The following is a 17,467-nucleotide window of genomic DNA, read 5'->3' as shown; positions in this document are numbered from 1 at the left end:
CTCAAGAATATTTTCCTTAAAGAAAAGGAAAATCAACAGGAATGACCATAAATGAGTTATCTACTTTTCCAGTTATGGATAATTTTAATCCCACACTGTCTTCCTTACCATACAGTTGCATTATTGACCCTTCTACAGTTTTCTAATTGTTACTCTCACAAATTATCGCAAACTTAGTGGCCTAAAACAACATAAATTTTTATCTGGCATTTCTATAAGTCATTGGGCTAAGTGCAAAGTGTTTGCAGATCTAAGGTTTTCTGGAGACTCTCAAGAAGGATCTGCTTCCTTGTTTATCCACCTTCTAGAGTGATCCATCCTCCTTGTTTCACAACCTCTTCACCATCTTCAATGTCACCAGCATTACATCCTAACCTGCATCATTGCTTCTTCTTCTTTTATTCTATTTTTTTTTTTTAATTCTCTTATACTGTTCTCTCAATTTTAAGGGTTCTTAAGATTGGGCCCACCCAATAATCCAGGACAATCTCCCTATTTCATGGTCAACTGAATAGCCTTAATTCTATCTGCAACCTTAATTCCCCTCTGCCAAGCAGGCTAACATAGGCACAGATTCCCTGATTAGGATGTGGACATCTGCAGATGGCTATCTACCACAGTTCCTTTCCTCCTGCTAATCTTCAGAAGCAAGGAACTCAGGAAATGCACACACACACACACACACACACACACACACACACACAACTAAATACGAAGAACTACAAAGTATCACCCCTCTTCTTCACTTCCTCCAAACCACAGGACATACAGGATTCCAAAATCAAAGGAGAATCTGATTTATGTGAGTCATCGTTACTCATTTCCTGCTGTTCACTTGCTCCCCTCTATTTGGATAGACAACTGACATTTGACAAGATGTTCTTTAATTTATTTTCTGGATTAATGTATTGCTTTTGTATGTTTTGTAATACTCAGGACATAAAGATGTCATCCCAGGTCACAGCCTACCATGGAGCACATGAAAGCAATCCTTACCCACCGAGCAACTCCCTGGCTCCTGGGTCTCAGCAACCTCTGGGTCTAATAAACCAAGGAAACCAAGTTCAAGGTGGTCAGCCTTACTTCCTCGCATCTCCAGGAATCGTTCCTAGCAGTCAAGTGGGTCAAGGAAACATACAAATAAATCCAGCTTCGGGAACAGTGCTCACAAACTTCAAAGAAGCAAAGACACTGGGGGTGAGTCTATTTGCTACCAGAATTCTAATTTTGCATTTGCAAGGGTTTGTTTGGTTTTGTACCTATAAGCTATAGATAGATTTACTATCCAATTATTAAAGAACTCTGAACAGTATTCAGGAAACTGTGTCCCTTTCGGGTAGAAATAATCAATCTGCATATAGACCTTACCTCAAGTTCACTTTATTTTGAATTCAAGCAAGAATCTAATGGGTGACAGAGGACCCCTTCCTAGCAGGGGCATTCAGTACCACGGGAGCACCACTGCACATAACTCAATCTCACTTCTGCAAAGGACTGTTTAGACAACCTCGGTCCCACTTCTGGAATGATTACAAGCCTGGTGTTTTCATACAGGTGAATTCACAGGTAGCAACCACCCTAAAAGAAGTGGAGTTACTAACAGGAAGTCCAGGAAGTCCAGGGAAGGCCCAGGGTGAAAGAATTGGAAAGCATTTCACCTGCTGGGCCTCCCTCGGCAGTCCCCTGACTTAACTGGAGCTGCTGACTTAACTGATGCCTTATTTCTACAAAGGCTAATTTGAACTGAATACCCACAATCTTGTTTCTTCAAAGTTTGGAAAACACGCCATACTTGGAGGTGAAGTAAGAACAGGTAGAATCACTAGTCCTTTTGCCAAGAATTCCAAGGACTCCTTTCATACATAGAACATAATTCCACCAAACTGCATCAAGTCCTCCGTGTGCAGCTCCAACCTCCTGGCTGGAGAAGTCTGTGAATACTGAGTCACTATTTGGGCCAGACTCCTCTAGCCAGCTTACTACCTACTTTAAGTCTCAACATTTTAAGAAAGTAATAACGAGTCTCAGTCCCCCTCCAGCAGCCAATCTAAGCTGAGAAGGTGGCCCCTCAGATCCTCCTCCTGCAAGATTGAGGAAAGTGTCTTTTCCTGCTGAACAGATGGGACAAACCAGCACCCCACACAGGTGAACCCACACAGGGGCTGGGATTATTGTCCTCACAGAACGTACCACCTAGTGGGGGAAATCAGCTGCGCATGTAATAAGGAAGTGAAGTACGGGGTGTGTTGGAAAGTGACAAATGATACACAGAGAATAAAGTGCAAAAGGGATAAGAACTACCAGGCAATGAGGCAAGAGCCATTTCAAACTGACCAGCCTGGGCTTTCCCTAGAACATAACATCAGAGCACAGATGTGAAGTTAGGAGTAAGCCATGCAGATATCAGGGCAAGAGGGAAACTGATGTAAAGGTCTTTAGAAAACAAATGTGTGTGATGTATTTGATGGACAGGGAGGAGACCAATAAAGGAGAAGGGAATGTAAGGCAGGGAGGAGCTGGAAGGAGATGCAGAGGCACCGTAGCAGCCAGAGCCCGTGAGACTTAGAAGACAAAGGCTTTGGCTTTTGCTGAGTGGAATGAAATACCACCGGCTGGTACCAAAGAGGTGTGAAATGAAAGTACTTTTAAAAGTGACTTTTTTTAAAAAAGCTGCAGTTGGCAGAAGCTATTTCTGCATGAAGACTATACATCTGTGCCACTAGCAGCCCCAGTCACAACAACAGTGCAGAGACCATGGGTGATGGGACGTAGAGCATCCACACCAATCAGCTCAGAACTTCAGGTGGTCCTGTGACCAAAAATGCAAAATGAACTGAAAACACAAATGGTTAAGTTTACTGGTGATTTTGATCAGTAAGTGGTACAATCAGAATGAAGATGGGAAGTTTGTAGCTAGAATATTTTGGAGCTGATGAGAAGAGCTCGTGGAAACCAAAGATAAAATCTCATGCAGGAGTTCTTCACCCAAGATGTATCATCACTAGAGGCTGGTAGCTCCCTGAAGCCATGTGCAGATGTGTGACTTGCACAGATGGGCAAGACTGACAGGTTCACAGTTCTTATGAGAAACTCAAAGAGACTCATTATTCAAAAGTACATCAATCTCTTAGCTCTGCTTATGAAACTTTCTAATTTTAATTCAACTTAATGATATGCAGTAACTATTTATGGAAGAAATAAACACAGAAGTTTCTGTGTTTGTCATCTTCCTGGATAGATAAGAGACACACTGGGAAGAAATGAATCATGTCTTCCATTGACTTTTGCACCAATTCAGCAATTGTCATTTCTCAGAAGTATATGTTTACTCAGGACAAAGAAAGGTGTGACAAGAGGTACAAAAAGTATTAGAGGTGTTGTCTTCAGATAGATATATATATCTATATTTATATATATAGACTGATAAGAAAATGACTGCACACCTGAATTTTTTTTATAAAAAGTAATATAAGTGAGTAGAAAGCCAAATAAAAAGGTGTGTTTATATTTTAAAATGCAACAATAATTGGGGGAGGGGGTGTTTGGAAATTTTTTATTTCTTTATTACTTTATATATGCATGACAGTAGGGTGTATTTTGACATATCACATATACATGGAGAGCAACCTATTCCAATTTGGGTCCCATTCTTGTGGTTGTACATGATGTGGAGTTACACTGGTCATGTATTCATGTATGAGCATAGGAAAGTTATGTCCAATTCATTCTATTCTCTTTCCTATCCTCATCCTCTCTCCCTTCCCTTCATTCCCCTTTGTCTAACCCAATGAACTTCTATACTTTCTCCCTACCCTCCCTTGTTATAGGTTAGCATCCATATATCAGAGAGAACATTTGGCCTTTCGTTTTATGGGATTGGCTTGTTTGACTCAGCATAATATTAGTTCCATTCATTTACTAGCAAATGCCATAACTTCATTTTTCTTTTTGGATGAGTAATAATTCATTGTGAACATATGGCACATTTTATTTATCCATTTATCTGTTGAAGGGCATCTAGGTCAGTTCCATAGCTTGGCTATGTGAATTGAGCTGCTATAAACATCGATGTGGCTGTGTCACTGTGGTATACTGATTTTAAGTCCTTTGGGTATAAACCAAGGCATGGGATAACAGGGTCAAATGGTGGTTCCATTCCAAGTTTTCTGAGGAATCTCCACACTGCTTTCCATAATCATTGCACCAACTTGCAGTCCCACCAGCAATGTATGAGTGAACTTCCCCCCCACATCCTTGTCAACATTTATTGTTGTTTGTATTCTTGATAATTGCCATTCTGACTGGAGTGAGAAGGAATCTCAGTGTAGTTTTAGCAATTAGACAAAAGAAAGAAATTAAAAGGACACTAATAGGAAAAGAAGAGCTTAAACTATTCCTATTTGTTGATGACATGATTCTATATTTAGAGGAACCAAAAAATTCCACCAGAAAGCTTCTCAGACTCATAAATGAATTCAGCAAAGTAGCAGGATATAAAACACTCATAAATCATTTGGAATTCTATACACCAATGATGAATCAGCTGAAAGAAAAATCAGAAAGATTATCCCATTTACAGTAGCCTCAAAAAAATAAAATACTTGGGAATCCATCTAACAAAAGAGGTGAAAGACCTTTACAATAAAAACTACAGAACACTAAAGGAAGAAATTGAAGAAGAACTTAAAAATTGAAAATACTTCCCATGTTCTTCAATCGGTAGAATTAACATTGACAAAATGGCCATGCTACCTAAAGCACTATACAGATTCAACGCAATTCCTATTAAAATTCCAATGATGCTCTTTATAGAAATAGAAAAGGCAGTCATGAAATTCATTTGGAAAAATAAGAGGCCCAGAATAGCCAAAGCAATCCTCAGCACGAAAAGGGAAGCAAGAGGCATCACAATACCAGACCTTAAATTATAATACAGAAATACAGTAACAAAAACAGAATGGTATTGGCACCAAAACAGACATGAAGACCAATGGGACAGAACAAAAGACAAACCCACATAAATACAGTTATATCATACTAGACAAAGGCACCACAAACATACAGTGGAGAAAAGATAGGCTCTTCAATAAATAGTGCTGGGAAAAGTGGAAATGCATATGTAGTACATTGAAATTGAACCCCTATCATTCACCCTGCACAAAACTCAACTCAAAGTGGATCAAGGACCTAGGCATTAGACCAGAGACCCTGTGACTACTAGAAGAAAATGTAGGCCCAAACTCTCCATCTTGTCAGCTCAGGAACAGACTTCCTCAAAAAGTCTCCTAAAGCACCAAAAGTAAAATCAAGAATTGATAAATGGAATGGCATCAAACTAAAAACTTCTTCACAGCAAGGGAAACAATAACATGAAGAGAAAGCCTACTGAATTGGAGAAAATCTTTACCACCTGTACCTCAGATAAAGCATTTATCTCCAGGCTATATAAAGAACTCAAAAAACACCAAAAGAACAAATAGCCCAATCCATAAATGGACAAAGAAACTGAACAGGCACTCCAGAAGAAGAAATAGGAATGGTCAAAAAATATATGAAAGAAACATTCACCATCTCCAGGAATTAGAGATGAAAACGACAGATCATGCAACAGAAATTTAGAAAGAAAAGGTGGTAAGTCAATTTAACAGGTATAACCAGGAAGACTTAGTGGAAGGGATGGACCTGCATCGAGCCTCAGCAGGGACAAGGCCAAAGAGTTCAAATGTGGGCTCTGGGGTGAAATCGCAGCCGAAATCCCCAAATCTGCCCCTTAGTAACTGCCTGACCTTCGATACCTAATTTCTTTATATCTCTGTGTCTATCCATCCAGTTGTTGGAAGGATTATGAGGAATAATAAGTATAAAGTATAACATAAATAATAAATGTAATATATAACATTAACAAGCAGAAAATTAATGCCCAGCAAATGATTTTATCTTCACTGATCTATTTACTCACAACTGGCATCACCCAAGCAGAGAACTGCTTTTTTTAAGAAAGAGAGGCAGTGGAGTCACATTTAGTAGTAGTAGTATTTTTTAAGTGTCTTTTAGAGGCTCCCAGAGGATGCTAATGGATGCATAAGTAGTTGTGCTCTCTGAAGAACTCTCCTTGGGCCACCCTGCACGCTTCCTCCAAAACCTCAAGCAAGACTTTACACTGATACTTTTGCTCCCGTTTTCCTAGAGTCTATCAAAAGCTCCACAGTCCAACTCCTGCTTTGTGGACATGCTCGCAGGATGCCTACGGAACCTGGCAGAGAGGTGGACGAACGAACGGGAGCAGCAATGACCGTAAGGTTTCACAGGCTGGAAATGAAGAAGTAATTTTCAAATGACTGTTTTCTCTTCCAGGCCATCCAGATTGTGATCGGCTCGATGCACATCGGCTTTGGAATCATTCTGGGCCTTTTGAGTTACAGTACTAACGATGTTTGGGGTTTTGGCTCCTTGACTTTCATTGCTGGATATCCATTCTGGGGTGGAATCTGTGTGAGTATATGGTTGGGACACCTGTCCCTACATGAACACCTCCAGCCTGCATGTAACTCAGTTCTTAATAATCTCTGTATCCGAGGGTGGGAGAATCTAGAGAAACAACATCTCTGATTGGGCATAAAAAAGGAGGAGCATTTGTCCCCATTTCTGACTTGCAGCTTAAACCATCCTCTAAAGTTCACTCAGCTCAAGTAATCTAGCCATAGATTTAGATCCCTTCCACATGGTAGATGGAAATGGGCATGTTGGGTGGAGAGTGGCAAAAGGAGGTAATTGGAAGCATGATAAAAAAAAAAAAAATAAGCAACATTTCATGAAACAGCATTGGGCAGAGAGGCTCAGGAATCTTCGACAACAAATACTTTTAGGAAAATGAGTTCTTTCTGGGCGAGGATGTTAGGGGTAGGGAAGAGTCAAATCATATCACTCAGCATTACTCAAGAAAGTTGAGAAAAACAACAGGCAATTTTGAGAGTGAAACTAGATGAACATAGACAGACCAACTGTCCACATAAGGACAAGTTCCCAGGCACAATCAGAGAACCCACCCCTTTGCAAATAATTTTTTCCTATTTCTACAGTTCGTTATTTCCGGCTCACTCTCTGTGTCAGCATCCAAGGAATTTTCCTCTTGCCTGGTAAGTGAGAATGTTTCTACTTTTTCAACCCCTTTAAAGATTAGTTTAAATTACTGAAGAAGAAGCCTGAGGAAGTAGACTCAGAAAGTGTGAACAGAAGCATTTGCTCAAAATATGTGGAGGAGTGGTCCATGCAATTTGCCAGTCGGAAGTGTCAAACCTCCACATCCTGACACTCGAACTCACAAGGGTGGAGAAATAGTAAAGATAAGGTTTGTTTAAGCTTTAACCTAAAGACACTCTGGTTCACCTAAGTCAAACTTCATCCACAGAAGTCCCCCAAAAAATCCAGGAACTAGGAAATAGCTACATGCCCCTCAGTATCAAAGTCTCTGATATTCACTTGCCAATTCTCAGTTCTGCCTTGTGGCTCTGCGTGTGTGTGTGTGTTCAAGGACACATATTTCCTATTCTTGAGATTGGGTTTTTGATGTACAATTCTTTAAATCAGGGTTAATCTAGCTCAGAACATAAGAAAAACTTATAAAAAGATCATCAATACAGGACTTTCAATTCTCCAGTTCCCAGCACACCAATTTCCTGGTTGAATTACAAACCAGGAGAAGGAAACAGACTTAACGAAAATTAAAGCAGAGGTGGTTTCAAGACGATGTAATCAGGCACAAGGAGAAAGAGTGGGGAAGTGGGAACATAAAATCATGTTGCTCATGCTCTTCCTGTTAGCAGGAAAAGACTGGGCAGGATGCAAACCTCACGTGTCATCTCAGCTCTTTATTCAGGGAATGAAATGGTGCCTGTGGACCCCCATCCTGGTGGAAAATGAGCCACTGAACAAAGAAAGGGACTGGGTTTATACAGGTCATTTTGAGGGGTGGTCTAGTGAACATGCCAGTTTTGCCTAGACAGTCAAGGTCAGCGGACAGTGCCTAAAAAGGATTTTGCTTTGGAAGAGATAACGCCGCCTAGAGACTGTTTTCTTTTGAGGACGATAAAACGTCCTCTTTGCCTGCAACCAGCATCTGGAAACATTTCGTCTTGGGAGATGAAAGCTGTCAATGCATGACCTTCATTTTTACTCCCTTTTCTTTATCTCAGGCCTCATTATTTTGGGAATTTCCTCTTCTCCATATCCATTACTTCCAGACAATACAATACAATTAAAGTTAGCCTAATCCGGATCAAACACCCTTTATGTAATCCAGAAATGAAGTAAAGCACCTTTCACCTGAATCCTTTGCAGGTCCTGCCCTCTGAGATTGTCCAAGAATAGACTCTGTGCTTTTGGAATAGGCAACCACTGAAGCCTAACGAAGGGCTCTTTCAAAGGGCCTCTCAGAGGCCTTCTGGAGAGTCCAAGGTCCGCTGACGCAGTGCACATCCTGAGAACCCTAGCTGTGCCACCCTTAGCAAATCAGTTGATGGCTGATTTCACAATTATTATGCCAGATGCCATGGCGCTGTTGTCAAAAGTGGGACAAGTTTTTCACTCTGACCACAAGCCTACTCACAAAGCCTAAAGGGTTTCTCCTTCGAAACTTGGAGTTCATGGCCTGGTCCCTAGAGAGTCGTTGGGGCTGTCATTAGTTCTTAAATCTATCAGCAGCAATTTTGGAGGTAGATAGTTTCCCTTCTACAGAACCAGATGCCACCGTGCGACCTCATACCACGGCTACAGGAGTTCATTGTGACAGTGTGTTCCAAACATTTAACATAGTACCTGTCGCAAAACAATGCCCTTTAAAAGTTTATTTGTTCTGCCATTTTTAAAAGAGAAATAAAGTTGTTATGAAGCACGAGACTTTTAAGTAAATATATTAGATGAACTCCTGCTTTACATCATTGACATTTCACAACTTTTTACAAGGACCCGACAACGAGGTTGCAGAGTGATTTTGGTGTTAATCACCCATAACTGCAGCAGACAAGAAACCATTTCGACTTCAAAAATTGTTGCAAGATGTCAACGATTAAGAACCACATAACTGTGATTCTTATTTCGTTTAATATTATTTATCCTCTAGGTAATTTATTTATTTTTTTCCATTGTCTCCATTAGATAAAAAGCAGCCTGGGAATGAACATTGTGAGTTCCATCTTTGCACTAATTGGGGCGATTCTGCTGCTGGTGGACATGTGCATCAATCACCTCACTATTCAGGCCTACTGGGCACTGGTGAGTGACCTGTAAGCTCCTCATTTATGCTCTTTCTATTCCACAGGATGTCTATGTTTTAAATCTCCTTTTACCATAGGAACAACAGTGGAAATCTCTTCTTTGATTCCAGCCCCTCTCCTAGAAACGAGATTTCTGGGACTATAAAGTGGAAGAGTTAAACCTCTAGGAGGGACTGAAGCAGAAAGAGCATTATCGGTCCATCCCACTGTTAATTCCAGGAACAAACACAGGGAAAGGACTTGGATAGGCCCACTCCTCAGAATACCCCAAAATTATTTCCCAATAATTTGAAATTCTGTGTCAATAAGAAAGTGAAGCTACTGAGTGGCTTCTTGACTTTAGGTTAAGAACGGGGTGACAGGGAAATGACAGTGACGAGGACATCCAGTGTTCACTAGAGAAGCCCAAAGAGTGATGCGCTTTCAAAACGAAGCATGTGCCTCTGCAGGTGTTCAAAACACGATCAGCCATTCAGGATCCTCATACAGGCCAAGCAAGGAGTCTGAGCCTTAGAGGAGATGGGTGGTCTCAGAGCCAGAACGGTTACCACAGATGAGGAACGCACTCTTGCCTTGACAACCCAGCAAATGGCTTTGTTCTTCATTCTGAGAGTAAAGGGAAATCACAAAAGAAGAGTTTTTTTCTCCTGTTTTTTTTTTTTTTTTAATTTCAAGTGGGTTTTTTTGTTATTTACAAAAGTAAAGTTTATTAAATTGCAGTGAACTGCATATATCTTAAGAAATAGAAGAATGTCTCTCATATATATAGAAAATAAAACATTTAGAAAATATCAACAAATTTTAAACACATAAACATGATAACATTTCCCCTATGGGTCCATTCGGCACTGGATAGGTAACTCTGTTCCTCTGAATTTTGGAATAGCGGCAGTCTTATGAAGTCCTCTGCTTCTCAACTAAAGGGCTCCAAAGTCCTGACTCCAACCACCAGTTTGATATGAAAGTTGTCTACACACTACCAGAGGCCCGCCCGAGAGTTTGATCTCCGAAGTGTCAATAGTTTAAAGTAACTGCACACTCCTTTTCCACTGAGAATTTCTGAGATGATCCTTTCTTTCTAAAGACACAGAAGAGTTTTAATCAGAGAACTGAGATGATCCCATTTGTATTTTGAATGAATTGTTGCCTTTACCATATAGAGAAAGGTATATAAGAAGGCAAGAATAGATGAAGTGATATTTTAGTCTATTTTGTGTTGCTATAACTGAATAAATGAGGCCGGGTACCTTACAAAGAAAAAGAGCTTTCTTTAGTTAATAGTTCTGAAGGTCCAAGGCATAGATAGTGTCAGTATTGGCTTCTGGTGAAGGTCTCTTGGGAGATAGCAGGAGAGCACGCATCCCATGCATCCCATGGAAGGAATGCATAAGAAAGACAGATAAAAGGGCCAGGCTTGCTCTTCTATAACAACTGCTCTTGTGAAAATTGACCTGCTCCTATTCCATTCAGTAGATGAGCAGTAACACCTTCACAAATGCAGTCCTGACCAATCACCTCCCACTAGGCCCTACATCTTCAAGTCCCACCACCTTCCAGTGCTTACGCCTGTAAGATTGGTTCATGTCGCCAGCGCATGAACCCTTGGGCTATAAGCCATATCCAAACCATAGCAGGGGACTTCTTGGTAAATAAGGTGGAGTTAAGCAAGAAAATGAATTTCATCTTGTACAATGTCAAATGAAAAGAACAAAAAGTTACTGAAAACTCAGCTTCTAACCAGGAATCCATGTACGGAAACAATTCCGTCGTGACTCAAGATGGCGGAGAAAACACAGCTCCTAGCCCTGGTTCTCACCCAGCCCACAAGAAACCAAAGTTAGGAAAGAAGGGAAGCCAAGAAGTACTGAGAAGCCTTACCAACGTTCTCCCATCTGAAGTCGGAAGACTAAGGTGGAAAGCTGCCAATGCTAAGAAGGAATAGAGCAAATGATTTATGGCAGAAGCCCTCCCAAAGCACTCTGGGGCCTCAAGGGAAGTAAGAAGGCCACCAGTGTTAGTGCTTCTTGGTGCAGTTTGCTCATGTGGAGGAAGGAGAAGAAATCCACAGGAATACAATCCACCTCTGGCTGTGGAGCAGACAATGGAATCAGTCACAAAGCAGACTCTCAGAAGAGAGAAGTGAAGTCCAAGTCAGTGTGCTCAGCACCAGCTCAGCTCTTGGTCCCTGCCTGGTAGGCATTCAGGAAAAAAAAAAAAAAAATGTGGCAGGGGAGCGCATAACAATTGTAGCCTTCAAGTCAGAGCCAGCGACAAGGAAACGAATTGGCGTCAAATGGTGGAAACACAGATCAAGGAAAATTCACCCACCCTACCTCTGCACAAGGCCCAGGTGGCTCTCTCCACTTTAAGAATGAAACGCTGACAATAAATGACAGGAAATTAACCAAACCCATTAGCGTGTTGGAAAGTGGGGAAAAAAAGAAAAAAGAAAAAAAAAAAGGAAGGAGAAAAGAAGACCTAAAATTCTGTCTGGTGAGTGAGTCAGCAGAAACCCACAGACACACATTATCCATTTTTAGTAAAGGCATAATCCAGCTCATTAGGACACTAAAGACATCGAACGATAAGATGGATGTGAATTTATATGACTTCCTTCTTCCTCATAAATGTACCTTGGTTTGATGAGGGTGTGGGTCATATAAACCAAAAAAAAAAAAAAGAAGATGAAGAAGAAAAACAACGCTGAGCTTCCTCATTCTTAGGGTTAAAATCCAGGAAAGCTGTATCCTCCAGTTCTAAGCCAATCGCCACCCAAGGAACAGTGAAAGTACTCAGTGACTACCACAGGACCCAGACCTGACATCCTGGTTTCCAGGCATCTGTGTAAGGTTTTCAACTAAACATAGAAACTATAAACCACAAAGCGGCAGGTTTTGACGCACCATGTGCTACCCTAGCAGGCCCATGCTGCCGCTTCCACATGGAAGGAGACATTACCCCACCGTCAAGACGAAGTCCCACGTGCATTTTATGATGCTCTTGAAAATCTGATACTAAAATGACAGAATGAAATCATGTATCTAATATCGCATATCTAATAAAGACATGAGAAATGGCCTCAAATAAAAATGGTAGCGGAACAAAATGTGAGCACAGCCCTGTAGAACAAAGAGATTAAAGTCACCTGAAAAATGATAAACATGGAAGGCAGGCAAGTTTGGTCCACTCCGATCACCACTGGACTCTCTGAGGTAGAGAATCCAAAAGATAGTACAGAAAAAAGAAGTATTTATCATTTCTGAAATCATTCCTGAAATACAAGAAAAAATTGAACATTAAAAAGGAAAAAAAATCTAGAAAAGAGGTACAAAATAACCGAGATTAGATAGATAGATAGATATCCCCTTGATAACACATAAGGTATAAACAAATAGTTCCTTACAGTTTTAGGCAGAAAAAAGCAAATTACCTACAAGGTGAGGAAATCAGCTTGGCTCAGTCTCCATCACAGCAACATTCTAGGAGGGAAGACTGTGGGACAATGTTCACAAGGTTTTGATGTAAACAAACTGACTCACAAGTATCATATCCAACCACAGCCTTGTGGAGGCATAAAGGCATGAGAAGATACTGTAGTAAAGTGACCACATATTGGTGATGTAACACTCAATCACAGAGGAGTTAAATCAAGGATTCAGAAGGCAGCACTTAAGGGGTCAACTAAAACTGAACAACTGGGGAAATGACAATTATACAACTGAATATGCATGTGTCATTGTTTCATCCCAGAAAAAGTAAAAAAAAAATTTATATATATATATATATATATATATATATATATATATATATATGGTCACCAAAAACTGGGAGGTGAAAAGAGGAGAGGTAAGATAAAATATTCTTCATTTTTTCATGATAATCATTTAATCCTGTCTGAAATGGAAATGTGTAGATTTAAAATGACTTCAACTCCTTTATAACTATTTTTTTAATTTAGCAGATTTAATTTGATTTCCTTTTGTTCTTTTAAAGTCAAGCAGACTTAATACTTTCATCTCAAAGTAGAAAGTATGAAAGAAATTCTGAGAGCCTCTCTCTGACTCTCCTGCCCTCTCTTACTATTTTTCCTTTCTTGCTGTCTCTCCACGCATCCATTCTTCTCTTTGCCTTGTGTCTGTTCATACAGATCCAGAATAAACAGCCATCACTGCTAATTTTGGTCACTTCTAGGCAGTAGCATTTGAGATAATGGATTGGTTTCTATATTGCTTGCTTTTTGTGAATGACATTTAAAAAAAACAAGGAAACTATTGGAGGAAAAAAAGTACCTCTTTTCTGATATTCTAAGTAAATCCGTCTACTTGCCAAAAAAAGTCTTCTGGTATTGTAAAGAAAAATCAAAATAAATCCATATTACCCTGAAGTAAGCACTTAATGGTAATGGGGAATCATTTTCATATAAGAGTGAGCAATATCACATTTAAGGAGGCCCTCCTGATTACTATTTATTTGTGATTTCAGATTTCTGGGAAAGGAATTTCAGCCATGCTAATGATTTTCTCCCTCTTGGAGTTCTGCATAACTTGTACCACGGCCCATTTTGCCAGGCAGATGGTAACCAACACCAATGGGGTGAGTTGGGTCTCTTCTTTGTAGAATATCCGGTATACGGGCTGGAGAAATTGGAGAAATACAGACATATAAGGGTACTTTTTGTCCTTGAGTTGAATGGGGCTGGAGAAGGTCAAATAGGATTGTATTAACAGTACTGCTTGTTTTTATTCATTCTTTCTAGCCTGTCCTGGTTATTCCAAATGCATATGCCAACTACCCCGTGGCACAAGAGTCTTCCTCAGCTCCTCCCAGAAGTAATGGCTACCCAGCTTATACCCCTAAATATTAAAAGAAAAAGGGGGATAATGGGCCGATATCATGGGGGTAAAACTACTCTGCAGAAACTGCTTACAATGCTGGCTTTTCCTATCTAGGATGATTGCTAATCTTCAAAGACTGCATTTGAGATTTGCGCATCACTAATGACAACCGTATCTCCCAGTCACTATCTTTTTCTACTTACCAGTACTCCACACTGGCAAAGGTGAAGGACCAGAGGACAGAAAACACAACTCTGAAACTCTCTGAAAGCTAACTATTTTCCTGTTCACATTACCTTTCCCTCAATAAAATGCTGTTATGAACATGATCCTTTCCTTGGTATTTTTTTTTAAATGTTTGATCTGATACTGGTTGTGTAGTAGCTCTGACAAAATGCTGCAAAGCAGACTGACAGAACTTTTTGTTTTGCTTTCTCTTTTTTTAATTAATATTTTTTGATTCATTTTACACAAATGGGGTACAACTTTCATTTCTCTGGTTGTACACAAAGTAGAGTCACACCATTTGCATAATCATACATGTACACAGGGTAATGATGTTTGCCTCATGCTATTATCTTTCCTTCCTCCTGCACCCTCCCCAACCCTCATTTCCCTCTACACAATCCATCCTTCCTCTATTCTTCCCTTACCCCTCCCCCACCCCGTTATGTATCATCATTCACTTATTAGAGAAAACATTTGACCTTTGTTTTTTTGGGGATTGGCTTATCTCACTTAGCATGATATTCTCCAACTTCATTCATTTACCTGCAAATGCCATAATTTTATTATTCTTTATGGCTGAATAATATTCCATTGTGTATATATACCACAGTTTCTTTATCCATTCATCTAGTGAAGGGCACCTAGATTAGTTCCACAATCTAGCTATTGTGAATTGAGCAGCAATGAACATTGATGTGGCTGTATCTCTGTAGTATACTGATTTTAAGTCCTTTGGGTATAGACCAAGAAGTGGGAAAGCTGGGTCAAATGATGGTTCCATTCCAAATTTTCTAAGGAATCTCCATACTGCTTTCCAGAGTGGCTGCACCAATTTGCAATCCCACCAGCAATATGAGTGTACCTTTCTCCCCACATCCTCTCCAACACCTATTGTTGCTTGTATTCTTGATAATCACCATTCTAATTGGGGTGAGATAGAATCTTAGGGTAGTTTTTATTTGCATGTCTCTTATTACTAAAGATGTTGAACATTTTTCCATATATCTGTTGATTGTAGATCTTCTTCTGAGAAGTATCTGCTCGTTTCCTTAGCCCATTTGTTGATTGGGTTATTTGTATTCTTGGTGTAGAGTTTTTTGAGTTCTTTATAAATTCTGAAAATTAGCTCTGTATCTGAAGCACATGTGGCAAAGATTTTCTCCCACTCTGTAGCTCTCTCTTCACATTGTTGATTGTTTCCTTTTCTGAGAAAAAGCCTTTTAGTTTGAATCTATCCCATTTATTGATTCTTGCTTTGATTTCTTGTACTTTGGGAGTCGTTAAGGAAGTCTGGTCCTAAGTTGACATGATGAAGATTTGGACCTACTTTTTCTTCTGTTTGGTACAGGGTCTCTGGTCTAATTCTTAGACTGTTGATCCATTTTGAGTTGAGTTTTGTACAGGGTGAGAGATAAAGGTTTAATTTCATGTTGTTGCATATGGATTTCCAGTTTTCCCAGTACCATTTGTTGAAAAGGCTATCTTTTCTCCATTGTATGTTTTTAGCTCCTTTGTCTAGTACGAGGTACTGTATTTATGTAAGTTTGTCTCTGTGTCTTCTATTCTAAACCATTGGTCTGCCTCTCTATTTTGGTGCAAATACCATGCCGTTTTTGTTACAATTGCTCTGTAGTACACTGTTCTTAGATAGGCAGAATTAATATTGACAAAATGGCTGTACTACCAAAAACTATACAATTTCAGTGCAATTCCAATTAAAGTCCCACTGAGGTACCTCATAGAAATAGAGAAAGCAATCATGAAATTCATTTGGAAAAATAAGAGACCCAGAATAGCCTTCGCAGGAACAGCGAAGCAGGAGGTATCGCAATGCTGGACCTGACAAAGCTTTTCCGGTGATGACCTGCAGCATGTCCAAGTCACCGTAGTTCCTTCACTGTTCAGAGAGGAAATGCCCGTCTGCCTGTGTTAAGGGCTACATTATTCTATACACTAGTCTCACCAAACAGCTTGCCTCTTGGAAATCTGCAAAGCTTTGATGTTTACGGAGTGTTTTCATGGACTTAAAATCATTTACAAGGGACCAACAGCAGGACAAGAATGATGCATTGGGTTGTTGTTGTTGTTGTTTCCATTTTGGTTTTCTGCTTTTGAAGTGGAAGAAGCATTCACATTTAAAAGCCAGTGGGAGCCAGGCACGGAGGCACCCACCTGTAATCCCAGTGGCAAGGGAGGCTGAGGCAGGAGGATCACAAGTTCAAAGTCAGCCTCAGCAAAAGTGAGGCCCTAAGCAACTTAGAGAGACCCTGTCTCTAAATAAAATACAAAATAGGGTCGGGAATGTGGCTCAGTGGTTAAGCAACCCTGGTTCAATTCCTGGTCCTAAAAAACAAAAAGCCAATGGGAACAATTAAGGTAAGAAAGAAGGGATGAATTGACAGAGTAAGTTTTAAGAGGTCAAAATCACAGATGGAGGACATGACCTAAGTTGTAGGAGGAAGGGAAGATGTAACTTTGCAGAGAGCCACAGGTTGGTATGAGGGTAGTGAGTATATAAGGAGCTTCCAATATGATGGCTCTGGTCATGTCTGTCAAAGTAGAAGTGAGCTCATGTCCAAGGTGAAGAGCATGGGCAGAATCAGAATATGGAACAGAATACAATAAAATGTCATGGAAGTGAAGACTAAGCTGGCAAGAGAAACAGGATTGTGAGGCTCTGCTGAGGGCATGTTTGAGGGGATGATCACAAATTTACAGTTCAAACAAACTCCTCTGCAGAGCTTGGGTGCTCAGCTCTAGATCCAGAAAAAGCACCTATCTAGCATTAGGGTTGTTTCTAGAGAGGATAATAAAATAGCAGAGAGAGAAGAAGGTCAAGGACATCATTTAAAGTATTATTAAAATAATGCCACGTGAAATCTAAACTGGATAGAAGTGAGAAAAACGGAAAAGGACAGATGAACTGATTTTAAAAAATTGAGATATCTGCCTTTATCCAGTAGAGTTGTTACGAAGGATGAATTAGATATTGGGTGAAAATGGTTTGAAAACAGACAAGCATTACCCATTTGTGAAGTTTTAAAATTGTTCAAGAAGTCAGATGAGGAAAAAAAACACACAATGAATGAATAGACCCGAGAAATAAAAGTCACTGGAGCAGCAGATGAAAAG

The 17,467-nt window shown here is 40.0% G+C and overlaps 1 protein-coding gene across 1 annotated transcript; it reads left to right on the top strand.

Annotated features, from left to right (window-relative positions):
* The first annotated feature begins 945 nt into the window (after nucleotides 1-945).
* Ms4a12 (membrane spanning 4-domains A12) lies at nucleotides 946-14,352 on the top strand. The gene is made up of 6 exons (XM_047519540.1): nucleotides 946-1,197; nucleotides 6,355-6,492; nucleotides 7,080-7,136; nucleotides 9,154-9,270; nucleotides 13,755-13,865; nucleotides 14,029-14,352. Exons 1-6 carry the CDS (start codon nucleotides 946-948, stop codon nucleotides 14,134-14,136), a joined length of 783 nt encoding a protein of 260 aa, XP_047375496.1. The 3' UTR covers nucleotides 14,137-14,352.
* The last annotated feature ends 3,115 nt before the right edge of the window (nucleotides 14,353-17,467 follow it).

This window comes from Sciurus carolinensis, chromosome 11 (genome assembly GCF_902686445.1).
Source record: "Sciurus carolinensis chromosome 11, mSciCar1.2, whole genome shotgun sequence".
In the NCBI taxonomy this organism is placed as follows: Eukaryota; Metazoa; Chordata; class Mammalia; order Rodentia; family Sciuridae; genus Sciurus; species Sciurus carolinensis.
Note: the sequence above shows the minus strand (reverse complement) of the source record. Positions and strands in the feature narration are given on the sequence as shown.